This window comes from Erythrolamprus reginae, chromosome 1 (genome assembly GCF_031021105.1).
Source record: "Erythrolamprus reginae isolate rEryReg1 chromosome 1, rEryReg1.hap1, whole genome shotgun sequence".
Taxonomy (NCBI): Eukaryota; Metazoa; Chordata; class Lepidosauria; order Squamata; family Dipsadidae; genus Erythrolamprus; species Erythrolamprus reginae.
Window position 1 is genome coordinate 160,051,680 of NC_091950.1, and position 27,525 is coordinate 160,079,204.

At 42.6% G+C, this 27,525-nt stretch overlaps 1 protein-coding gene across 1 annotated transcript in view; it reads left to right on the top strand.

Annotated features, from left to right (window-relative positions):
- Window positions 1–27,525, top strand: part of LOC139168050 (kalirin-like) — a 408,535-nt gene that overhangs the window by 357,945 nt on the left and 23,065 nt on the right. The window contains exons 4-5 of the mRNA XM_070753397.1: window positions 18,413–18,605; window positions 24,549–25,061. Coding sequence (XP_070609498.1) covers window positions 18,413–18,605; window positions 24,549–25,061 — 706 coding nt within the window. The remainder of the gene's footprint in view (window positions 1–18,412; window positions 18,606–24,548; window positions 25,062–27,525) is intronic.

Consider the following 27,525-nt stretch of genomic DNA (forward strand, 5'->3'; position numbering starts at 1 on the left):
CCTATTGGGCCTGCGAAATCAATGTGTATCCTGGACCAAGGCCCAGCAGGTTTCTCCCACTCTACTGGAGCTGTTTTGGGGGGATTAGGTCGTGACTCCTAGCATGGGTCACACTTGGCTACCCACCGTTCAATGTCTGTATCCAGACCTGGCCACCACAAGTGCCCCCGGGCTAAACTCTTCATCCTGACAATACCAGGATGGCCCACATGTAACATAGTGAGTACTTTAGTCTTTAGGCTTTCAGGAATGATTACTCTATCACCCCACAATAGACAACCCTTAATATATGACAATTCTAACCTTCTGGTTTTAAACTCACTTAATTTTGCCTCTTCGGGGTCTCCGTGCCATCCCTTTAGTACACAATTTATAACTTTTTGTAGAGTTGGGTCTTGCTGGGTGTGCGCAGCCACCTCCTTTGCTGTTGTTAGTGAATTCTCCTCAAAATCTATTATTAACACATCCTCAGATGGGGCCGGGTCTTCAACTAAGTCTGACATGGGGCATCTACTTAGGCCATCAGCATGGTTGATGGTTTTGCCCCCTTTGTGAATGAGCTCATACTGGTACCCCGAAAGAAATAAGGCCCACCTAATTAGTCTGGGGGACATAAATGGAGGTGTTGGCTTGTTAGAAGCCAGAAGGCCCAATAAAGGCTTGTGGTCAGTGATCAATTCAAACCTCCTTCCAAACAGATGGTTATGGAACTTTTTTACACCAGCCACTAAGGCTAAAGCCTCCTTATCTAGTTGGCTATAATTTCTTTCAGTGCTGGTCATTGTTCTGGAAAAGAAAACGATTGGGGCTTCAGTATTATTAGGCAGTACATGTGCCAATACCCCACCTACCCCATAAGGTGATGCGTCGCACGTAAGCCTGACGGGTAGTAATGTACTATATTGAACCACCACGCTTTTGGAGGTTAATAATTGTTTAATTTGAAAAAAGGCTTCGTGCTCAGTTTTGCCCCAGGTCCAGGGAATTCCCTTCTGAAGCAGCCGGTGTAGGGGTTCTGCTGCCGTTGCCTTCTGTTTCAAAAAGATAGAGTAAAAAATAAGAAGGCCTAGAAATGCTTGTAATTCTGTTTTATTTGTTGGCTCTGGCACCTCCCTGATAGCTTTTAATTTTTCAGTAGTGGGGTGGATGCCATTCCCATCTATCCTATATCCTAAGAATTCCACACTTTCAGTTCCCCACACGCATTTGTCAGGTTTGATCCTCAGGCCCTTAGATTGCAGTCTATGCAATACCTCTCTTATTCTTTGGTTTAGTTGCGATTGGTCTTCTCCAGAAATTAATATATCATCAAAATAGGGGATAGTTCCCTTAACCCCGGACAATAAACGTTCCATTATGCTCTGAAAAATCCCAGGGGCTATGCTTACCCCAAATTGTAATCTGGTGCATTTAAAGGCACCCCTGTGGGTGACGATAGTCTGTGCCAGTGATGTTGGCTCATCGACTGGGAGTTGTTGGTAAGCCTGAGCCAGGTCTATTTTTGCGAACACCCTCCCTTCCCCCAGGGAGTGAAGGATTTGTTGTACCACTGGAATGGGGTATGGGTGATGTTGGAGGGCTTTGTTTAGTGTGGATTTATAGTCCGCACAGACTCTTAAGGAGCCATCTGGTTTTAGAGGTGTGACTATGGGTGTTTCCCAAGGCCCTTGCTCTATGGGGACCAGGATGCCCTGTGCTATGAGTTTATCGAGCTGTAGGTCAAGCTTCGGAAGAAGAGGTAAAGGCACCCTTCGGGGCTTGAGTCTGACTGGGGGGACCTTAGGGTCAATAGAAAATGATATAGGGGGCCCTTTATAAGTTCCCAAGGTGGGGCTAAAAACCTCTGGAAATTCCTGTAAGAAGTTGGGAATGTTATCAGAGTTAACAGTACAGATACCCGAAATTTCAATACCCAAGGGGTCCATCCAAGTTAATCCTAGAAGAGAGTGTTTAGCCCCTGCAACCACAACCATAGGAAGGGAACATTTAACATTTTTAAAGTTAACAGGTACATGTACTTTCCATAACACAGGTATGATGTTCCCTTGAAAATCTCTAATTACCAATGTAGTTTGTAATAGATCAAATTTTAAGAGGTTAGGCATGTACATCTTAAGCTTTTCCCATGGCATAATAGTATACTTAGACCCCGTGTCCAGTTCCAGATTGCATGGTCTGTTGTTTAGGAGCAGCGAGATTACGATTTTGCTCCCATTTTTCGTTGTTGTGCTATTTACAGAAAATTGTTCGTTACCTCTTGTGTAGTCGCGGTTAGCGGTTGAGTAGTTTCTGCGGCTGGAACCTCGGGGGAATCTGTTGTCTCGCGGTTGAGATGTCTGGTTGGAAAATCGAGGAGGACGAGGAGTGGAGAATGATTCCTCGGGCAGGGGGGCTCTGCAGGCCTTGGCGATGTGGCCACGTCGGTTGCAGCGGCGGCAGATGGCGTCCTGGAAGGGGCAGCATTGGTGCGGATGGTTCCCTCGGCAGCCAGAGCAGGGGGCGGTGGGGCGAGGGTATCTGGGTTGTCTCGATTGGTCACTCTGCAGTAGGAGACAGTTGTCCTCGGCGATGGCAGGTGGGCTGAGGTCGTCTGGGGCCTCGGCGCGGGAAACCAAAGAGACGATTTTGGAAACGGTTTCTCTCTTGTCGTGTTCTTTTAGCTCCTTGGCGGCAGCGTCGGCGACCTGGGCGGTTTGTGCCAACTTGATTACCGCCTGGAGAGTAGGCTCGTCTTCGGTGAGGAGGTTGTTGCGGACTGTGGCATTTTTCATTCTGAAGATGAGGGCATCGGTGAGGCGAGCTTCTGGGCTGTCAAACTTGCATTTTGACAGCACCGTTCGAAGTCGCGTCGCGAATTGGTTAATTGACTTGGAGTCGAGTTGTGTCATTCTAGAGAACTGGTGCCTGAACACGACGGCTGGCTTTGTGGGTTTGAAGTGGTTAGCGAGCCTTGTTTGTAGGTCGTCCCATGGAACGGATTTCGCTGGCAATGGGTCGGTTAGAGTCTGGGTGAGGTCAAAAATTTCTGGGCCGCAGTAGTTTAAGAAAATTGCCCGCTTTCGGTCGGCGTCGGCATCCCGCATTCCGGCGGCTTCGAGGAAAATTTCGAACTTGGCCATGTAGGCGTCCCAGGATGACTTCTCCGGATCGAAGTATTCAGGAGCCCGGCCGATTTGAAGGTTGTTCATCTTGCACGCGTGGTTCCTCCGTCCGTTGTCGCCAGTGAAGAATACTGAGACAGGCAGGTTTAAAAGATGGTTCCTTTATTCAGCTCCTTTTGTGAATGTGACATTCAGCAGGGAACGCGTCTGCTGTCAATGAGAAAAGCCGCTCTATTTATACTTTCGCGGCTCCCGCCAAAAGAGAACTGTCATGCGTCTGAACCAATCAGACGTGACCTCTTATTATTTAGATTATCTGCCCGGAGACAGCTTTGTACAAGGATTCAACTATTTACATAGGATTTAACAGAATGTGTATAATTTTAGAAGAGCTGTGCATGAGAGTGTGTACATACACTTTATATAGTAGATAATCAGGAGTGGGCTACTGCTCGGTCAGGGGGAAACGCAGTGGGGTAGTGAAAATGGAGCTCCACTCCAGAACACCCAATTTGCACTGAAAGATGTTGAAATAAAATGCATAAGCCACACCCACAATGTGGTAGTGAAAATTTTGGTAGCCCATCACTATTAATAGGTATGGTATAAACATAAGCAAAAGCAAAGTAGGTATGGGTAAATTTGTTCAGTAGGACATTAGGAAAGTAGGAGAGGGACAGCACGTACTATGGTGCACTTATGCACAGCCCCTTAGAGACTTCTTAGGAATGGGGTAAGGGCAACTGTAGACAGTCTAAGTTTTAAGTTTTAGGGATTTAGGGAAGAAACCACAGAGTCAGGTAGTGCATTCCATACTATTTTATTTTATTTTATTTTATTTTATTTTATTTTATTTTATTTTATTTTATTTTACTTTACTTTACTTTACTTTACTTTACTTTACTTTACTTTACTTTATTTTTTTATTTATTAATTTATTTAATTGGACTTGTATGCTGCCCCTCTCTGTGGACTTGGGGCGGCTCACAACACATTGATCCCTCTGTTGCTGAAGTCATATTTTCTGTAGTCACGTTTTGAGCAGTTAACATTGAGTTTGAATCTTTTGTGCATGTGTTGTTGCAGTTGAAGCTGAAGTATTCATTGACAGGTAGGATATTGTGGTAGTTGATTTTATGAACAACTGATTCCTTTCCCTTTCCCCTCTCCCTTCTACTTCCTCTCTCTCTCCTACCCTTCTTCCCATCCTTCTCCCTCTCCCTCTCACCCTTCTCCTTCTCCTCCCCCTTATGGCTTTCTAGGGAAGGCTATTCCATAAGGTAGAGACTACCATTGAAAAGGCACACTACCTAGATCAGACCTTGGCAAGGTGTGGCCCGCTGTCTGTGACCAGCCCACCCGCTATCTGTGACCGGTCCGAGGAGGTCAGAGTCCACTCCAGTGTGAGGATGAAAGAGCTCACCATGTCTGCTGGAACTCTTCTGTTTCCTGCTTTCCTGATGAATCATGAGGAGTCCCGGCAGACGCGGTGAGCCCTTTCATCCTCGCACTGGAGTGGATCCCGACCTTCTGCCGAGAGCGGCTGAGCACAGAAACCATGCAAACACTCCAGCACAGTGACTGTGGTGCACCGTGTTGCTGTAAAGCAAACAATTAGGGGTCTGTAAAGTGGGTCGGGTGTTTAGCTCAGGCCAGGGTCTGGGTCTTTACAGTATTGGGTAGAACTGAATTAATTATATTAGCTTGGCCCTCTAAAACCATCCCAATTTCTCATGCGGCCCCATGGCAAAATTATTTGCCCACCCCTGACCTAGATCCTACTATAAGGCAGTGGCAACATGACCTGGAGGTCTTGCCATCTGCTCTAATATGAAGCCCCCAATGATCATGGAAAACAAAATATCCATCTAGCCATCTGTTGTGGCACAGCAGCTTCCCCCAAAGAAGGAGTTTGTGTGTTTATGTGTTTGTTTGTTAAATTTATATGAGCTGATCATTGTCAGGTGACAATGCTTCACAACAAAAGTGGAAGGAGCAAGCTGATACATATGGATTCTGCTCTAGTTGAATATGAATTTGGTTAGCAGGAAGAAGTCATTAATGCCCAGGGTGGGTTAGGTTTCTCTTCAGGAGAAGAGAAAGGTATCTTACATAGTAGTTATATAGCAATATTATTTGTTGTGATTGGTTCTGGGCCAGCTCCTGCCCCAAGGACTGAATCCTCCCAGTGTCAAAGGCCTGTTTTACTGCCAACTGCTTTGGACAGCAAATTATCGTCAGAAGCAGGGAGTGACTGTGAAATGGGACCCTCAGAGGGGATCATGGCAGACAGCCGATTAGGAAGCAATTCATCCTCCTCCTTATCTTCACTGGACTCTGATGAAGAAGCAGTTATAGATGCACACATGCGAAGGGCTATGAATAGAAGAGAGCAGCTACATAGGTATTACAAGAGATAAGAGAGTTCACCTGTGGTTGGGTGTGGTTCAACTAATTAGGGCTGCTGTTAAATGGGCAGCGTGCTGGCCTCTCAGTGTGGAAGATTATCTGTTCGTGATAGTGGATGTGGCTTGACTCTCCAGATTCTCCAAGGACTGTGTGCTTTGATATCAGGACTCTGAACATAAATCATAGTTAAACATGTGAGTTTGGACAACGTCTGAAGGAGAGTAGCTGTGACGACTTCACAGCTACTTGTTAATTGCTTTGAGTTTGTTTGTTTTTTTGTTATTTCACTGCATTCAAGTCAGGTTGCTTTGAAAGTGAGCCCTTTGACTAAAAAGGGGGGGTTTGCTTCTATTTTTCTGTGGATAAATAAAGTATTCTTGACTTTTCACGTGTGTGTGTGTGTGTTTTGGCTACCTTTGCATTTAATTAGAGGCTTGTGCAGAGAGTCGGCAGAACAAGTATTTAATTGAATAGTCAATTAAAATGCAAAATATTAATTAAGCCATCCATAATTTATCACACACACAAAAAGAAAATCTCAGCTCACTTACATGGCAAAGCATTCTAGCTATTTGTTTTGTGAAGTGGGAATGTAGGACGCAAACATTACAATGAGAAGAGAGTTGTGTCCACCTGGCCCAGCACTGAGAGAGTCTAAGAAGTACGTCCGTGTTCCAAATTCTTACAGTCAGCTTAGGCCTCAAAAGATGTTCTATCCCTTTGGGGAGATGGCAATAATACTGAAAAGCTATTTTAAGAGTCAAAAGTACATGGCTAAAAATGTACTGAAAGGAGTTTCGGGGGGGGGATGGGATCAGAGAAGAAAGGTTTCTTAACTGTGGGATGGATGATAAAAGCACCCATCCTGAGACAAAATCAGAAGCATTTAAATGGTGGATGGAATACAGAAATGCTCTGAGAAATGAATCCCTGAATAGAAGGGAAATTGGTTGGACACTGGAATCCCGCTTAAAAGACTCTCACTTTTGTCTGTCTGTCTGTCTGTCTGTCTGTCTGTCTGTCTGTCTGTCTGTCTATCATCTGACTGTCATCATACCACAGGGCAATATCAAAAATCGAATTAATTAAAAAAATTAATCTAAAACCCAAATACTGTAGTATTAAAATCAGTCATTACCATTCACACAACAAACATATGCTACATTCGTTTGGCCAGGGGTTGAGGTCTAATGGCCCCAAGCCTGGCAGCATAAATGAGTCTTGAGACTCTTGCAGAAGGTGAGGAGGGTGGGGGAACTGCGGATCTCGAGGGGGGAGCTAATTCCAAAGGGCCGGAACCCCCACAGAGAAGGCTCTTCCCCTAGGCCCTGCCAAGCGACATTGTCTAGTTGACGGGACCCGGCTCTGTGGGACCTCACCAGTTGCTGGGACTCATGCAGCATGTAGGCCTTTATAGGTCATAACCAACACTTAAGTTAGGCATATTCATGATTGTATATTCACAAGAATCAGTCTGGGGCATGAGAAAAAGTAAATTCAGAATGAAACCCAGCATTATTGAAGAATAAAAACAGCTTTATGAGACCTGCTGTATTAAATGATGCAGTAAAGAATCCCCCCCCCCAAAAAAATAAGGCATTGAATACTGAATAGTGAAATTGATTTTTCAGTAAGGAGATTTACTTGCTTTATTGAATACTTCTTCTTTTCCTACAGATTAATTATTGGCACAAAAATTAAACAGGGCAATTATTCAATTCTCCATGAATTTAATACCATTGACTTGATATTCTCATTCAAATGGCATTTCTCCCTTTACTTTTTGTGAAATATCTAAGTTCTATTTAAAATTTCTAATACAGTAATTAGATTGAAATGACTACAGTATTTACTTTTCTTGGATTATAGTGTTATGAATTGTATCAGCAACACAGACATTTTTGTTTCCACTTAAACCTGTTCTTTAGTTTAATTTCATTATCATTGCGTTATCACGTTGTTAGTGTGGTGTTCATAAGGGTTTAGGGAGACATTAGTTGTAATGTATAGGTTTCTTGTGCCATAAATAAATTATTTGTAGTAGATAGAGTTGTACAATCAGTTATGCTCAGTCACATCCTCTGATATGCTCTCAGCTAACCCCATCAGTGTCTTCCTCTGAAGGGCATACTAGTTCTAGTGGTTAATTTCCCAGCAAGTAGCAATTCTGCATTGATTTTGCTTCAGTCGTGATCCTTTTTACTGCTGCCAAATGACTCAGATGAAAAAGATACTAGATGTGAAAGGGATACTAAGGTAGTAGTCTCTAGAGAAATATATCAGCAGTGTATCTCCCTTCCTAGAATTTATTTAAAATTCCAGAGTTTTATTATCTGCATGGTAAGTAGTGTCCACATGAGTGCCCTATTCATCTCTCCAAAAGCAAAACATCAAATACAACTTTGGAACTGCATGGGGAATTTCTATATCAAGCATAGGTTGGGATTAATCCATAATATTTATTCAATTTCCTATAAAAGATCAGTGTACTACAATTTTTAAAATTTGGGATACTAATTTGGCTGGAATGTCTACAATGAATTTTTTGAATCCTAATGATGTTATAGTATCAATGAATTTGTTTATTTTAAACATTTAAACATGAAGACAAATTGGAGTCAGTTTTGTGTAGTGATCAAGGATTAAGGTAGAAATCAGGTAACTATGAGTTAGGATTTAAAGCTGTCTGGATAATTTTGGGCCAGTCATTCTCTCTTATCCCAACTCCCTTCACAAGGTGGTTATGAGGGGAAAATGGAGAAGGAAGGAATATTAGATATATTTTCTGTCTTGGGTTATTTATAAAAATAATAAATATTAAATACTAAAATGAATAAAGAACTGTCCATTTTAAAACAAATGCTAGGTGTTTCTCAGCAAAAGGGTAAGCCAATATCATACAAAGAATAAAAAGAGAGAACAATAAAACCAAAAACACAAAAAACTCTGTGGTCACAGAACATCCTGGATGTAGCCCACAACATTTATTTATTCTCTGTGGAGAACTGATAAATACTTTTATGTTAATAAGTTAGATTGAAGCAATATCTTTAGTTAGGTAAAAAGCCATGGAAATTTCTTAGTTGAGAAGAAGGCATTTCAAAACTTTGAGGGATTACTTGACCCAATCTTGGATTTTAGCATTGATTTAAAATAAAATATTACATCAAAGCTGATGTTTGTATTTATACATGTATCGTTAATGCTTTTTAGTTTATTTATTTATGTTTATATACATCCATCATATAAATAATAGATACTAAAGTAAAACTCATTGTCTAGAAAATATTTCTATTCTGAGATGTTTTAAACTCAAAATACTGTACTTCTTTTTCGTTCCAAAGTTTTGCTCTAAAGAGAAAACATTTTGCCCAAATCTGCAATTGCCATTTGAGAAGATTAACATTGCTTGTCAGAACACTTTTAGGGTTTCTTAAAGGCTTCTCCAATGCACTGCTGCGGAGAGTCCAACATGGGTGATACTTCAGCCTGATTGGTTAGGAACTGAGTTAGATTAGCATAATAATTAGCTCCGCCCTGTAGCCACCCCCCTATAGCTCAGTCTTAAAAACTCAGTCGTAGTGATAGGGACTAGAGTTTACTTCTCTGTTGAATTTTTGTATATGTATGTATAATTTGTATTAAATGCATTAAATGTATTAATTTTTCTCCTTTGTGTTTCCTCCTTTTCTTTCCTACAGAAACAGAAAAGGATAAGAGGACTCAGGGGCTACCCTCCGTGGGTAAAACCTGCAACTACTTACCTCCTCAGGGCTCGCACCCTCCGTGGGAGCAGCCCAGAGGTACGGCTCTCCCTGGGCTGGGTCCCTGACCTCCGTGGCCAAACCCCACCATCATGCCCAGTGGTTACTCCAGAGCCGTGGAGAGAATTGAGGTCCCTAGCCTCCGAGGCCAAACCTCATCGAGCTCGGAGGGGCGAAGGTACGGCGGCCCCAGAGGCACCCCACCCCCCTCCCTCACTCTTTAGAGCTCACCGCTGGCGCCCTCCAAGCCGGAGAAGGGGTTTTTCCCCGAGGCTTTTTCTGCCGCGCCAGACGAGGAGCCGCCGAATTCGGCGGCAGATTCAAAAGATCGACTAACAGCTGTTTGTCGGCTTTTGGGAAACGGCGCGCCCGGCGGTTTCGGCGACGAGACAGGCGACCGCCAGACGACCTAGCGGGGGCTGTGGCAGCCGGCGAGGCCAGAGCTGCCCCCGGACGGAAGGTTGGGCTGCAGGAGGTGGTCATCGGGCTAAATGCCGGCATTCCCACCCGCTGGACTGCGCCCGCCATTTTGGGGGACTGGCTGTTATAACAGTAACGCCCCTCGAATTTCCCGCGCTTGGCTGTGCCCGCCATATTTATCAGGAACCACATAGCTTCCTCCAAGCCTTTCCCAGCATTCCCAGGTGACCACACCTTTTCCTGTGCGCCATTTTTCGCAACTACAGAGCCCGTTTGGTCATCTTTGCACGTATTCCAGTTCACTGATAGAAGGAATATAGGCTCATCTTACTTAACGTGAGTAACATAGCAAGTGGGGATGGCTGAGCAAGCATCCAGTGCCCCTACCAAGGCTGCAGCTGGGAGGGAGGAGGCCCCGAAATCTACCACCAAGGCCCATTCTTCTAGAGCCAAAACCAAGGCTTCCTCCTCCTTAAAGGAAGCAGAAAAGAAGATTAAAGCCTTAGAAGCGCAGCTGGAGGCCGCCCAAAAGCAGGCCCCGCTGAACCCTTCGCCTCTCCCACTGCCTACTTGCCCAGCTCAGCCAGGCTTGCCACAATGGCTTCCAAGCTGCTCCCCAGGGGCACAAGGAAATTCTGGGGCTTCTGTACACAGTGCAGAGTTATCCCCTGAAAGACAGGCTCCTCAGCTGCTGTTTGAACCACAGAGGTCTGACTTCTTAATGCCCCAGACCCAATCATGGTACCAGCCTCCTCAACCACGTTATGCACCCCCTTCTGCAACATTCACCCCATCAGCAGCGGGGCTGAGGGCCAATGAGACCTGGCAGTCCATGCCACCTGCCTTGCAAGACATGTTAACCACTGCATATACGCAGGGCGTGTCCATTGGCTCCCAACAGAAGGATGAATCGCAGAATAGGCCTCCTAGGAGGGACCTTTGGTCTGCACCACATGCCTCCACTTTCCCACAAGAGTCTGAAATGGAGGAGGAGGAGATGGACACAGATCACGAATGCGACCTGTCAGAGGATGAGGCCCCACCACCAGACCAACCCGTGTCAGTGATGCTTTTCAAACCGGCCCTCTACGATGTCCTTTTAAGGAAGGCTAAACTAGTAGCCACGGTAACGGATGCTTCCAAGCCTCCCGTGGCAGCAGCAGGCTTACAACCAGCTGAGAGGCTATTCAATAAGCCACAAAAGGAATCCCACCACATACCATCTTCACAGATGGCAGCACAGGGGCCTTCTATGATGGATCGTAGATTCTATACCTTCGATCCAGAAATTGAGGACTTACTATCCTTTCCGACCATTGATCAACCAGTTGCGAGTTTGGTCTCCAACGCGGTGGTCCCGTCGGACCTGGCTGAGGGATTAAAGCCGGAGGATAAGAGAGCAGAGACACTCATTCACAAGACCCATCAGATGGCTTCATGGGCCTTGAGAGCGACCGCGGCCGCCTCCTTTTTCAACAGGACCAGTATCCTCTGGCTACAAGAGATGCAAGCCAGGGTGGGCCCAGAAGATGGGCGACTTAGGCAGGACCTAAGTAAACTGATCTTGGCATCCGAATTCTCAGCGGATGCCACCTTAAACACAACAAAATTCGCCTCTAGAGCAATGGCAGCTACCCTGTCATCCAGAAGATTGCTTTGGCTTCGATCCTGGCAAGCTGACGCTAAGTCTAAATGGCGCCTAGCTTCAGCACCCTTTCACGGGTCAGAACTTTTTGGCCAGTCATTAGACAAGGTCCTTATTGAAGATAAGGACAAGAAAAAGGTCTTACCAAGATCAGCCAGGCGAGCAGATAGACGCCAGACTCCCTTCTATCGCCGCCAGCCCTTTCGCCAGGAGCCTGCCACGGCGGGCACACAGAATCCAAGGCCTTACTCCAGTGGATACAACCAGAACGCGTTCAGGAGTAACAGAGGTGGATACAACAATAGGGGTAGGCAGTACCAGCAATCCAGGAAACCCTTCGGAAACACCAACCAGAGGGGATTCCGTGGACAAAAATGACTGGGCTATGGAGATCCCTATTGGAGGCCGCCTCCAGGCATTTGCCTCAGCTTGGAGCGGTACAACCACAGATTCGTGGGCCCTCAATACTGTCTACCAGGGTCTCAGACTCAATTTTCTTTACCCACCACCTCAGCGTTTTATCCAATGTCCCTGGACCAGCTGCCCCCACAAGAGGGCTCTCTTGCAGCAAGAGGTCCTGCACCTGTTGGACATTGGGGCTATAGAGCCGGTCCCCCCAGATCAGCGGGGGACGGGGTATTACTCGATAGTTTTCGTGGTACCAAAAGCCTCGGGGGGATGCAGGCTGATCTTGAACCTGAAGCAGCTCAACCTGTACATCAAGTATGTCAGGTTCAAAATGCATTCACTCCACACTATTCTTGCCTGCATAAGAAGAGGCGATTGGATGACCTCCATAGATCTAAAGGAGGCATATCTCCACGTACCAGTGCACGCAGACCACCGCCAATACCTCAGGTTCTGCATCAACGACCTTCACTACCAGTACAGGGCAATGCCATTCGGTCTGTCATCCGCACCGCGGACTTTCACGAAGCTCTTGGACATTTTAACGGCATCCCTCAGATCCAGTTCAGTGCGCCTGATGGCGTATCTGGACGATATAGTCATCTTATCGAGGGATCCAGAGAGAGCACAGTCAGATCTACAGGTGACCATTCAAGCCCTAAGGGATCATGGCTTCACAATCAACTTCCTCAAGAGTCATCTGACTCCCACTACATGTATCCCTCACTTGGGAACAGTGATAGACTCCCAAATAGGCAAGGTCTTTCTGTCCCAGGAACGTCGACTAAAGATCCGAGAGATGGTAAATCTTCTTTGTCAGCAAAAGCAGGCATCCTTGGCCTTCCTATCGCAGGTGCTCGGGACCTTTGTCTCCTGCATCGAGATTGTCCCTTGGGCCCGTCTCCACACCAGGCCCCTACAGTGGTTTCTCCTTCCTTACCAACGAAGTCGATCCAGCCACTCTCATCGCCTAGTGTCAATACCGAGAGTGGTCAGACGTTCCCTCCCGTGGTGGCGCTCGTCGGCCCTGCTTCAGGGTTCCACCTTCCTGAGGACAACCGAACTGGTCATCACCACAGACGCCAGTCTCACGGGCTGGGGAGCACACTCGGAGAGACAGGTGACACAGGGACTGTGGACTTCAGCGGATCTAGAAGACACCAACATCAATCTTCTAGAGCTGAGAGCGGTCTTCCTAGCTCTTCAAGCCTTCCACAAGGAGTGTCAGGCCAGTCATATACTGGTACTCACGGACAATGTGGCCACTCGTTCCCACATAAACCACCAGGGGGGAACGAGGTCGGGCAGGCTAATGCAGGAGGCCAACGCCCTCATGTCTTGGGCAGAGTCAAACCTGCTATCTCTCAGAGCAGAGCATATCTCGGGAGTGGACAATGTGCAGGCGGACTGGCTCAGCAGGTCCACCCTACACCCAGGAGAGTAGCACCTGGGAAAGGAGGCGTTCCAGGCTGTGATAAGGAGGTATGGAAAGCCGCTAGTGGACCTGTTTGCCACGTCGGACAACACTCACCTGCAACGCTTTTTCTCCCGCTTCCCGTCACCGGGAGCCGAGAGGGTCAATGCCCTCAGGAGCCCATGGCCGGAGGGCCTATTGTACGCCTTTCCACCAGTATGTCTCATCCATCGGACAATTGCAAAACTGATAGCGGAGAGAGCGGAGATAATATTAATCGCACCTTACTGGCCACGCCGCCCATGGTTCGCGGACCTGATGGACCTGTCAACATCACCACCATGGCGGCTTCCAATCAGCCTGGTCTCCCTCAGCCAGGGGTCAGTCTGCCATCCAGACCCCCAGTGGTGGAAGCTTGCCGCGTGGCACTTGAGGGGACCAGAATGAAGGCAGCGGCACTTCCGGAGGACGTAATAGCCACAATTCAGGCAGCCCGGAGGCCTTCCACCACAAGGATATACCAGGCCACCTGGTCAGCCTTTTTCCAATTCTGCATGGCTAAGGGAGTGGATCCACAATCAGCATCAGTGGACCACGTGCTAACCTTCTTACAAGTAGGCTTGGACAAAGGGCTAGCCCCGAATACCCTTCGCAGGCAGGTGGCAGCAATCTCCACCATAGTCAAGCTTAATGACTGGAGATCCATCTCCCATCACCCCTGGGTGAGGGATTTTCTCAAGGGAGCCTCCAATCTCCGGCCTCCAACAGTACACAGATTTCCATCATGGGACCTTTCCTTTGTCCTGGACACCCTAACAGCGCCTCCCTTCGAGCCGCTCCGTACTGTTTCACTTCGACTATTGTCTTTCAAAACAGCCTTCTTAGTGGCCATCACATCGGCCAGAAGAGTATCCGAACTTACGGCCCTTTCGGTCAGACCAGACTTATGCCGCTTCCACCCCAATAGAGTGGTGTTACGCCTGGACCCAACCTTCCTGACAAAGGTGAACACCTTGTTTCATAGGTCCAATGACATTGTTCTCCCTGACTTCTGCGCACAGGGGAACCACCCGCTGGAACTACGCTGGCACAAGCTAGACGTGCGTAGAGCGGTAAAGATCTACATTCGCCGGACGGCCACATTCCGAAGAACGGAGGCTCTTTTCGTGTCCTTTGCAACATCTACGATGGGAGCCAAGGTATCTCCTACAACGTTGAGTCGCTGGGTGACTTCCTGTATAACTACTGCATATACGGCAAGATCACGAACAGCACCGGAGAATGTCACGGCGCATTCCACGAGGAGTGCGGCAACTTCTGCGGCGTGGTCCACGCAGGCTCCCTTGGAGGACATCTGCCGAGCTGCGACTTGGACCACCCCAAATACATTCATTAGACACTACAAACTGGACTCATTTGGGTCCTCTGATGCGGCCTTTGGCCGGAGAGTGCTGCAGAGGGTGTGTGAATTACATGCGCCCCTGGTCCAGCCTTCTCCCGCCCTGTTATCTTGATCTTGGGTATATCCCATGTTGGACTCTCCGCAGCAGTGCATTGGAGAAGGACCGTTGAACTTACCTGAACGGTCTTCTCGATGCACTGCGAGGAGAGTCCAATCCCATCCCGGCCATTTGGCCCAGGGGCTCAGTCGAGTTTTATTGTTGAGTTAATAAAGTTGTGTTGATTGCACTACTCCTTCGTTTTTCTTGACTGAGCTATAGGGGGGTGGCTACAGGGCGGAGCTAATTATTATGCTAATCTAACTCAGTTCCTAACCAATCAGGCTGAAGTATCACCCATGTTGGACTCTCCTCGCAGTGCATCGAGAAGACCGTTCAGGTAAGTTCAACGGTCCATCTCAAAGGCTAAATTAAAAAGAAATATTTGCAGACATGTAATACCTGAAACTTTAATGATTATCTAGAGGCTTCGAGTAATTGTTAATTAAATTTGGAGGGAAGGCATGAAAGTAGAAAGATGTCATTTAAGGTTTCACTGGGGACAGTTCATTTTGATAGATAGAAGCAGGTATACTGTACTCAAAATACAGAGATATTTGAGAGGTTTTTGTTACACATAATCTAAATCATTGTTTCACTTGAAATGCCATTCCTGTGACAGAGCTGCTTCATCCAATGTCAGAAAGGCCATTTTGTTTTTGGTTAATTCTTTAATTAGAGCAAAGACATTACCCTAGAACCTCACCCCTCTGAGCCCTGTATTTTAATGTGCAACATCTGAAGCTACTTGTGGGATGCTATTAGTTAATTACCCTAGGGGAAGAGCCTTCTCTGTGGCAGCCCCGGGCCTCTGGAATGAACTCCCTCCAGAGATACGTACCACCCCCTCCCTCCTAGTCTTTCGTAAAGCTCTGAAGACCTACCTCTGCGGGCAGGCATGGGGGCTGTGAGAGACGAGATTGTCTCCGGCCGATGTTGTGAATGATTGAATTGAATGAATGGGAATGACTGCATATGGCTTTTTTTACAATTTTATTAATAATTATTTTTTAAACAATAATTAGATTTTATCATACATTGTTTTCATTATGTTGTACGTCACCCTTAGTCGCTTCGAGAAGGGTAGCATAGAAGTCAAATACAGTGTTCCCTTGTTTTCCACGGGGGATGCGTTCTGAGACCACCCGCGAAAGTCGAATTTCCGCGAAGTAGAGATGCGGAAGTAAATACACTATTTTTGGCTATGAACAGTATCCCAAGCCTTCCCTTAACCCTTTAAACCCCTAAATTACAATTTCCCATTCCCTTAGCAACCATTTAGATTATTACTCACCATGTTTATTTATTAAAGTTTATTTTTAAAAATGTTTTTTAAAGGCAGACGAAAGTTTGGCAATGACATATTACGTCATCGGGCGGGAAAAACCGTGGTATAGGGGAAAAAAACCGCGAAGTATTTTTTAATTAATATTTTTGAAAACCGTGGTACAGTATAGACATTTCGCGAAGTTTGAACCCGCGAAAATCGAGGGAACACTGTACATACATACATACATACATACAGACAGACAGACAGACAGACAGACATACTGTACATACATACATACATACATACATACATACATACATACATACATACATACTGGGTGATTTGCCACTGGCAAAATAGCCTCCTGTTAATTGTAACTTATTTAGAAAATAAAATCTATAGATTAGTATACACAATAGAAACATAGAAACATAGAAAATTGATGGCAAAAAAAGACCTCATAGTCCATCTAGTCTGCCCTTATACTATTTCTTGTATTTTATCTTAGGATGGATATATGTTTATCCCAGACATGTTTAAATTCAGTTACTGTGGATTTACCCGCCACGTCTGCTGGAAGTTTGTTCCAAACATCTGCTACTCTTTCAGTAAAATAATATTTTCTCACGTTACTTCTAATCTTTCCCCCAACTAACCTCAGATTGTGCCCCCTTGTTCTTGTGTTCACTTTCTCTCCTGAACCTTATTTAACCCTTTTAACATATTTAAATGCTTTGATCATGTCCCCTCTTTCCTTCTGTCCTCCAGATTATACAGATTGAGTTCATTAAGTCTTTCCTGATAGGTTTTATGCTTACGACCTTCCAAAATTTTTGTAGCCCATCTTTGGACCCATTCAATTTTATCAATATCAATTTTGTAGATGAGGTCTCCAGAACTGAACACAGTATTCCAAATGTGGTCTCACCCACGCTCTATACAGCAGGATCACAATCTCCCTCTTCCTGCTTGTTATACCTCTAGCTATGCAGCCAAGCATTGTACTTGCTTTCCCTACAGCCTGACTGCACTGTTTTGAGACTGTCAATGGTTGGTATAACAATTCTGAGAGATGACGGATCTTCATATCAGGCTACAGTGCTTCCATGTTTAAACATTTTCTTTAAAAATACAATTAGTTAAATTTTCATTATTTTCATTAAATTTTCATTATCTTACAGCATTTGAGCATCAGCAATTGAATGCAGCATCTTAGTTATTAATTTAAAAATCTGTGCTACTGCAATATTGTAGCTATGTTGATATATATCATTTTGGTATTGGCGCTATATATCATTGCAACTTTTATGTAATGTAAGAATTTTGATCAATATAATATTGGTGCTGCCCAGGCTTATTTGTGTAAAAGTCTGTGTTGTTTTGATTCCAAGCAATGCTAAACACAGCATCCCGAAGAACTGGAACTTTGCTGTACAAGCTTCATACTCGTAATACAGTACATACTTTTGACATTCCTGGACAATTACTATCAGGAATGTTTTCTTGGCTTTTGTATCCCATGTTCTGATACAGATAGCTCTTGCTTAGTGATAGGTTACATAGCAATTGTTCAAAGTTACAATAGATCCCCCCCAGAGATACTTATACTCTGGTTTTGACAGGTATCGCACACAAACACACACACACACACACACCTCTGTGATCAGGTGATTGCATTTTGGATGTTTGGCAACCAGCTTATAACTGGTTCTTTCTTTTTTTCTTCTTTTCTTGCACTTCCTTCTTTTCCTTTTTTAGATACGTCTTTTACTTTACTTCCTATAAAATTCTCAATACATTTTAGTGAGAGAGTGAATTTGAATTTGAAAACATTAATAATGTTTCATGAACGCATGAATAATAAAGATTGACTGTGTGTGTTTTACAAATTGTAAATAATTTGGAGATACGTTATTTTAGTTCTAATTAGGGGAGCGGGTTCTGTTATTTACAAATGTCTTTTGAAGTGCAAAAGTATGCCACCATATAATCAGCTTAATGATGTCATTACACAAATGACACAAATGTATGCCATTAGACTGATGATATCTTTAAGCTAATAAAACTACTTGACTTAGAAAAATCAGTCCATTGCATGTCAAGTATATTGTTTCAAGGTCCGCTAGATATTTTGAAGAGATGCATAGTATCAAATTCATTCACACTTAAAAATTCACTTCATGATATTGTGGAAACTAGTACTTAATCTCTCTTATATAGTGAATCACAATGAATTATATCAGGGGGTTAATCAAAAGGTAAATTAATGCACAGGCAGTTGAGCAAATGCGTGAGTTGTCCAGTTCATGCTTTAACTTTGTAGTGGAGCGTATTTAGGAAAAGAACAATGGTTATTGATCTGGAATATGTATGGTAAATATATGAATCAGATTATAGAGGAGATAAAATGTCAGTTTAATGGATACTTCATATTTTTAAAACCTACTCAGGATATCACTTACTCAATGTTTAATCCCTATAGTGAAGATGTCTGCAAACGTGGTTTCACAGTCATCATCGATATGAGGGGCTCTAAGTGGGACCTGATCAAACCTCTCCTGAAGACTCTTCAGGAGGCCTTTCCTGCAGAAATCCATGTTGCCCTGATAATCAAGCCTGATAACTTTTGGCAGAAGCAGAAGACAAATTTTGGAAGTTCAAAATTTATCTTTGAGGTAAGATGGAGAGGTTTGACTAATAAAGAACCGTTATTTTTATTTATTTGGATTTCTAGGCTGTCCTTCTCCAAGGTGTTTTGGTTTCTGGTAGAAATTTAGCAATTACAAATAACTCTTATTAAATGCATTATTTCACGAATGAAGAAACTCCATTTATTTCTCTGCTCTTCTGGAATTCAAACACATTTCATACAGGCACTTTTCTGTAGGTCCGTTATCTCCCTTAACTGCATTTCTCACATTCCTTCTCCTTCTCCACTTAACAAGATTTATTTTCCTAACAGCATGATTTCTAAAACAGCAGTCCTGACTGTTAATCAACACAGAATACTTTTGCTTACTTGGGAGCCGCAAGAAAAACCTCCATTTTTTCTCTTCGGCAACATTGAAACTCCACCCTTCTTCCCCACTGACCCCCTGACGTGCCAAATACATCACTACCGTAATTAACCCATTCCTCTCCTTAATATCTTCTTCCAGATACCTGTTCTCTACGTTTTTGGGCCCTTCTGAATTTAGGGTTAACCCAGCGAGTGTCTGATTCTCCCTCGCTAGATCCTGAACTCATAGCCCCATCCTGTGGCTGGCCTCCCACCTGTTCTACTACCTGTAACCCTGCCCCCCCACTAATTCATGAACACTATCTGAATCCGAGTCCTCAATATCTTCATCATCCTCCAACTGACCAGGAGTATGTACAACACAAGGAACCTGGGGCATTTATGAAAACTAGCAGTGCCTTTTATTTTAGATTACTAATCAAACGTTGCTTTGACCAGTATTTGTGTAATGCATAGAACACGGATCCAATTTTTGGGGTGGGGTGGGGTAAGAAACAGAAGACAACTTGTAAATAGTTGTAATTGTATACTTTGTTCTCATTCTAAAAGAAAATATAAATAGTTTCACATTCCCAAATGAATATTCTACCCATAACAATATGCTTGCATGTGGGTGGCTTAACTGCTAGGTAGACTGAGCAAAATATACTGCTCAAAAAAATAAAGGGAAAACTCAAATAACGCATCTTAGATCTGAAAGAATGAAATATTCTCATTGAATACTTTGTTCTGTACAAAGTTGAATGTGCACAACAGCATGTGAAATTGATTGTCAATCAGTGTTACTTCCTAAGTGGACAGTTGGATTTCATAGAAGTTTGATTTACTTGGAATTATATTCTGTTGTTTAAGTGTTCCCTTTATTTATTTATTTTTTGAGCAGTATATAGGCATAGATCTTTAATGGCAGTCAGTTGAAATTCAAGCTATACGATTTAACAGCTACAAGTCATTGAAAAGTCCACTGATACCTGCCAATGTCAACTTGAAAGAAAGATACTGCCCTTAGGCAAAGTGGAAGGATTATAAACAGAAAGTATGTTTCTCTGACAGCTGCTTCTGCAGAAAAAACCCCTCTGCTCTCTTGAAGAACCTCGGTAATAGCCAGGTTTATGCTCCTATTTTCCCTTCAGGGCCTGTCAGTCACAAGTTGTTGGTAAGCAAAAAAAAAAAAAAAAGAGCAGGGTTGATGTGTGACTGACAAATGCAGATTTCTGGAGTTTTCTGTTAACACTGGAGATGACCCAACAAGCCTCCTTGTCATTAATTCAGGCTTTTTACAAATTACTTTTCTTTACTCCTGAAAAGATTGAATGAGCAGGCTGTGTTTTGATTGGTTACATTTGAACTGGAAAGAAATATGACAGCTGATAGGATGCTACGTTGTCCTTGTGCATCTTTTCTTCCTTTCTGATGAAGTTTGATAATGTATTCCTATTCATCTCAAATTCCCCAGGGAGAATCTATCTGAATAATAAATGTATCTGCAGAATGCTTTAAACAAAGAGACCTCCTTTCCTATCTTTATGTAAAAAAGACCAATTATGGCAGGGGAAGAATATTTTAAACAGATTTAAAAACCAAGCGAGAAATTTTCAGCCTGCATTGACATTTCCTATCCAAAATTTAATTAGAATTTAAATGTAAAGAATTAACTGTTTGAATTAACACACTGTGCTTATGGTGCATTTTTGAAATACAGTACTGTGCCATCTACTGACTCAATATTAGTAAAAACAGCACAGAAATATATCTTAAATAGCTGTTTAGCTGTTTTCATAGACTTTTCTTTCCTAGTTTTGTATGCTGTCCAGAGTCTATTGGAATTGAGCAGCGTAAATACATACATACATACATACATACATACATACATACATACATACATACATACATACATACATACATACTCTTTTTCCAATGAAACAGAAAATGAAAGTGTGCAGTGTTATGTCCCAGATAGGATATGAAAAAAAAATCATTAGAGTGCTACAATTTCAAAATTGGTTGACATTTCACTCTTTAGACCTGAGGCGTTGTACTGCTTCAAGAAGCAACTTTGAAAATAATCTTTGCTTAAGGCATTGTTGAAGTGAAACATCTTATCAAAGTTTTGCCCAGTTTGGATAAAATTGTCAGTTATATACCACCTAAGTTAAAAAACAATATCAGCAATAAGAATTTATGGTAAGGAAACCCAGAGTACAAGAACTTGAAAGATCTGGGAAATAAAATGGTTGAAGAGAGAAAGAAAAAAAAAATCTAATATTTCTACTAGAAAAGGTACCTAGCAGATGTGTTGTGGTTTGTAAGTAATTAAAGTCCGTTTGAACCTTAATCCCATGGAGGCGATGGATAGAAGCCTTTAGTCATTTGTTCAAAACAAGATTTCTTTTATTATAAAAGTAGAAAATAAAACATGTCTCGAGGGACAACATAACAAATATGTCTTACATGATGGAGGATAGAAAAGGGAATGGAGTTTTAGGATGAAGAAGAAGGAAGTGATGTTAGATTTTGCAGGATATTACATCATAATAGGAGGATCTTAATAAGGCACACAAAGTTAACTATTTAATTACTAAATGCCTCTGTGGCTGGCAATATTCAGCGTGACAAGATGTATCAAGGTAAGCTAATTTTTTTGAAAAAGTATTCCAACAAAGAAAGTACTTGAAGAAATGTAGAGCTATGGACAATGGACAATGAACTGTAGACTAGACTAGACTAGACTAGACTAGACTAGACTAGACTAGACTAGACTAGACTAGACTAGACTAGACTAGACTAGAGTAGAATAGAATAGAATAGAATAGAATAGAATAGAATAGAATTTTTTATTGGCCAAGTGTGATTGGACACACAAGCAATTTGTCTTGGTGCATATGCTCTCAGTGTACATAAAAGAAAATATACATTTGTCAAGAATCATGAGGTACAACACTTAATGATTGTCATAGGGTACAAATAAGCAATCAGGAAAGAAATATTAATATGAATCATAAGGATACAGGCAACAAGTTACAGTCATAAAATCATAAGTGGGAGGAGATGGGTGATAGGAACAATGAAAAAACTAATAGTAAGAATAATGGAGCCTTAGTGAATAAGGCTGTAGACAATAGATTGGATTCACTACTCAAGAACTGAGAAATAAGAAGATTCCAGTGGAAGAATAATAATGAGAAGTATATTTTGATGTCTGTTTAATAATTATCTACTTCAACTTGGGAGTTATATCAGTTAGAGTATTTGTACCAGGAGACTCAAAGGCAAGTGTATTAAGATTTATTAAGATTGAGATTTGTTAGCTTTGTATGCCACCCTTCTCCGAAGATAATGGAAGCTATGAATTCCAGTTTACCAATAGCAACAGCACTTAGACACATAACACATAGTTCTTTACAGCTCTCTCTAACCAGTTTACAGAGTCAGCATATTGCCCCTAACAATATGATCTTGAATTTTATTAACCTCGGAAGATGGAAGGCTCAGTCAACCTTGAGCTGGTCAGGATTGAACTCCTGGCTGTGAGTCTGCCGGCAATACTGCATTCTAACCACTGAACCACCATGGCTCCCAGATGACTCCTGATATCAGGAAATCCTAAACTCTTCAAGGCCTTAGGGGGTGAAAATAACATTCTAAATTATATCCACTAGATCACTGGCTGTGATTCTTTCAATGGAGGCATCCTATAATTCATATATTTTGTTCTGTATAGCATTCTAGCTGACACATTTTATATTAGTTCCAGCTTCTGCAAATTCTTCAAGGGTAACCCAGCATAGATCACACTGTCTAGAATGCACTGCAAAGATCAAGATGAAATGTAACCAAGGTGTGGATAACTGTTGCCAAGTCTGAGCATCTCAAAAACGGATGATGTAATACTGTAATTGATGTAGTAGTCCTAATTGCATAAATGTGCCCCATGTCACAGCCATCCTGAATTCAATGACAGGTGAGGGTAGGGGCAGAGGTGAAATGCTCCCGGTTTGCTCATGTCTGTTAGTCATCGGTGGTGAAGGAAGAGTGAGACTCCACCCATCCACCCGGACACCTTGGATTCTTTTACCCTCTGCGCATGCACAGAATGCTTTGCACATTTGCAGAGGGTGACAGAACCCAAATGGCGGCATACAGGCAGAGCCTTATGGGAGTGAACCGAGAGCATTTCACCCCTGATCAAGGGATATTTTCAAACTGGAAAGCATTCCTTTCATGGGGATTAAGAACATAAGAAGAGCCATGCTGAATCAGGCCAAAGCCCATCGAGTTCAGCATTCTGTGTCACACAGTAGCCCATCAGTTGTACATGGGGATCTTGAGCAGACAGAGAAGGCAAAACCCTCCCTTTCCCTTAACCAAATGGTACTCAAGGAAATCCTGCCTACCTCAACCAACATAGAAGCGGCATATGGATTGCAAACCAACCAAACCAGTCTAAATCTCCATCTCAAAGTCTAATTTCTTATTGATCAAAAACTAATCATTTTGGTCTGGATTTAATCTCAGTGCATTCTTCCTCATCCAGGACTTTACCAAATTTGAGCAATGTCTAAGACAGTGATTGCCTTTTGAAGTTGGATAATAAAGGTGCAATATGACTGGGGGGTGGGGGTGGGTAGGGCAAAGTTATTAATTGAATTTCCCCAATTTCAGTTTCATATACTGTAGATACTGAACAGCATGAGAGGCAAAAATGTAATCTTGCAGGAAACAAGGATAATTTTTAGATACAGCATGACAGTAAGGACTAGAGCCATTATAAAACAGTAGTCCTGTAATGCATATACAGTACTTTGCAGCATAAGTCATCCTCCAAGACAACCAGGGCAGTCTTAAGCTAAAACAGTTTCACTTGAAAGGGGATGCATAATCTCTAAATATATCATCTAAATTCTAAAACATCATTTTTGGAAGACAAGAACCATTGTTTGCTTTAAGGGGCAGACCGAGGGCTATATTTTGAGAAGTGTCTATGAATGTGGGGGGGGAGGAACATAAATTAATTTACAATGTTTAAACCCAATGAATATGTTATTGTACATATGGTAATCATTTTCCCTTCTGTCAATTAAAATTACAATTGGTATCACCCATTGTGAAGGTATCCTGAATGTGTATCTTGATGGAGAAGTGAAAATGTACTTCAATATATAAAATAATATTAGTTGTGGATATAGAATCCATCCCAAATGAATTTATGCAAGGCAGAAACAATGCTTCATTTCTTGCTGATTTCTAGTAACACTGATGATGCCACCACAATCATCATGAGTTCTTTTTCTTACAATGTCTATTTCTTTCCTCCCATGATTGTGAGAGCCAAGACAAAGACAATTTGCAGCCATATATTGGAATAGGGTGTACGTATTCTTATTAATTATTTTTCCTGCCTATACTGTCTGATGAATATCTATGGAGATTCTCAGTCATCCAGGTCATGGTTGTCACAAAGGTGCTTTTTCAAGAGGCAACAGGCCTTTGTCATAATGGTAACAAAATGTCTGATGAATGGTTAATGGTATCCTTAATTGTTATGGGACTTCTATATGTACTTAAAAACTAAACCACATTCTTTTTTTTAACTCCTTAGACAAGCATGGTCTCCGTTGAAGGTTTAACAAAACTGGTTGATCCCTCCCAACTAACAGACGAGTTTGAAGGAACTCTGGATTACAATCATGATGAATGGATAGAGTTGAGAGTTTCCTTGGAAGAATTTTTCAATAGTGCCATCCATTTATTATCCAGGCTGGAGGACCTTCAGGAAATGCTGGCTAGGAAAGAATTTCCAGTGGATGTGGAGGGTTCAAGGAGACTAATAGATGAACATACCCAGCTCAAGAAGAAAGTACTTAAAGCTCCGGTGGAAGAATTGGACCGTGAAGGTCAAAGATTATTACAGTGCATAAGATGCAGTGATGGTTTCTCTGGTAGGAACTGCATTCCTGGCAGTGCAGATTTCCAAAGTCTTGTGCCAAAGATTACCAGCCTTTTAGATAAGCTGCATTCAACACGACAGCACTTGCATCAGATGTGGCATGTCCGTAAGCTGAAACTAGATCAGTGCTTTCAACTTCGACTTTTTGAACAAGATGCAGAAAAGGTAAGATGCTGCCTTTTTTTACTTCTTGGTTATTACTGTGAAATCAAATGGCAATGAGAAAGTTGTAGCCAAATCTTTTTCTCTGTTTTACCAAGATGAAAGATTAATCAGATATATCAATCTCAAGTTGTAAAGAAAAATCACTGAACAAATTGTTAGAATAGTAAGAAGCATTAAAGCCAAAAATTACTCACTCCTGATTTTTGTGATAAAAGGTGATCTTTATCCAGTAATTCTCAGCTGATGTGACACATCTCAAATTACTTTTTTTTTCATTTCACCAAACCTATTAATAAAAGTCCATCATAATCAGAACTGTGGAACAATTTCCACTCGGGTGAGGTTGTAAAATGGAAAGTTGGAAAACCAAAGAAAGAAGAACCATAGGCATACTGAGAAACAGCCCCACGAGTATCACAAGCTGCTTGGTTGAGCACATGTGGCAAGGTGAATCTAATGTTGTAAACTCACTTTCTAAATCAGGGATGAATAATCTGCAATCTTTAGAGTATATGTTGTGAGAGATGTCCACAGGGGGGTGTAAAAATGAACTTTTGTGAAAAGGGCTGTGTAGTGTGAAAACAAGTGGGCAAAATTATCCAGTTTTTCTAAATTATCACTCATTGTGAAGATATTCTGAATGTGTATGATGATGGAGAGATGAAAATGTATTTTCATAATATTAGTTGTAGCCTTGTGGACATAGGATACATCCTCAAGGAATTAATGCGACCAGAGCCTTCCTCCTGTGGATGCTCCGGTTCTGTGTATAACCTCATTTTTGTATTCTTTGGGGCCACTCCAAGATCGTGGTTTTGTAATTCACCAATGGCTTATTTACTCAACCAAAAGGCAAAATAGGTGCACTAAATTTTCAGTAGGCTTAGAACCTGTACTTTATTTAAATTCAAAAAATCTTGATCACTGCTCTCCAAAATGTGGGTTGGTCTTGCCTACTCCAATTCTGTCATTGCATCATTGTCCCATTCTTTGTAAGAACTATGGGCATCAGTCTTATCTCAGTTGATTAACTATGTGTTCCATCCTGAGGGTCAGGGAGGTTAATGTTTCAGGTTGCCAGAACTGGGCAATTGTCCTGTTTCCAATAGATGTATACATAATACTGGGTGGATTATTTTATGCAATTCACTGAACCATATTGGAACAGCTTTTTAAAGTATATATTAAAAACAACAACAAACTCTTACCATATTTGGTAATTCCTTATGTTTTCTGTAGTTCTTCAGGTTTTTCTAGACTCAGTATGGAATGACTGCAATTCATGGGCATTATTAAATCTGTTCATAAGAGAAGTTTCCGATTCAAGCAGAAGATGATGTAACTTTTTTTTTCATTTCCACATAATATGTCAAAATACAACTTGAGGCAAAATAACTATTTGACCTAGATCATTCTTTTTTCTCCTTTAGCAGTAATCATTATTTTTAAAATGTCAGAGGACTTGAGCCTTTCCATTGTTGCTAAAGTTGTTTTATTTATTTTATGCCACTGTGACCTCCATAGTAATAGTTTGTTTTCCTAGCAAAGAGGTTGCTCACCAAATTGATTTTGATTAAACTGTGAAATTAGATCTCAGTAAGATGTACCTGTGAATTTCTTTAAACATGATTAAGAGCTAAGTGGCATCAGATGGTTTGACAAAATATCATAGAGGTGATAGAGAAGAAACATCCCATAGCTCAGCAGTCCCCATTTTTTTGGCTTCAGCAGGGGGAGAAGACCCTAAAGGGGCAGGCACACACATATTTGTGCAAGCAACATGTAAATGTAGCTCATGCAAAGGGAGCTTCGCATGCGTGCACTCACCTGCTGCTTGTGTTGCTGGTTTCCAAACGGCCTGTGGGCTAGTAGTGGGTCATAGCCTGGGGGTTGGGGACCACTGCTCTTCATCACAGAGGTAGAGAGTGGAACTCAGTTTGGGTGTGTGAAATACATAATATGAATATGCAGTTCAATTACAAAGGGCCTTTCATCTTCTAGGCTTGTGATCAGCAAAAGTCTCCACTTACTTTTTCCTACTGGTACGTGATCCTGAGGTTGGCGCAAGCGCACGCACACCCAACACATGTCCATGCGCTCCCATACGAGACTTTGCTTCTAAGCATGCACCCAAAGTGATATCTCATGCAAAGATGCTCATCCGGGCAACATTTCAGCAATTTTCTGCGCATGCGCAGAAGCAAAAGAAGGGCAAAAATTGCCGAAATCTCACCCGTACAAACATCCTTGTGTGAAATTTAGATTCAGGCACATGAGCAGAAGTGAAATCTCATGCGGGGCTGCACGCACATGTGTTAGGTGCACCCGCAGGCGGGCTGGCCTCCGGAACCCATTAAAAAGTCCTAATGAATTGCCAATCTCATTTGTACCGAGTGGGGACCATTACTGCCTGTGATGGTGAATTTATGGCACGCATGCCAGAAGTGGCATGCAGATCTCTCTA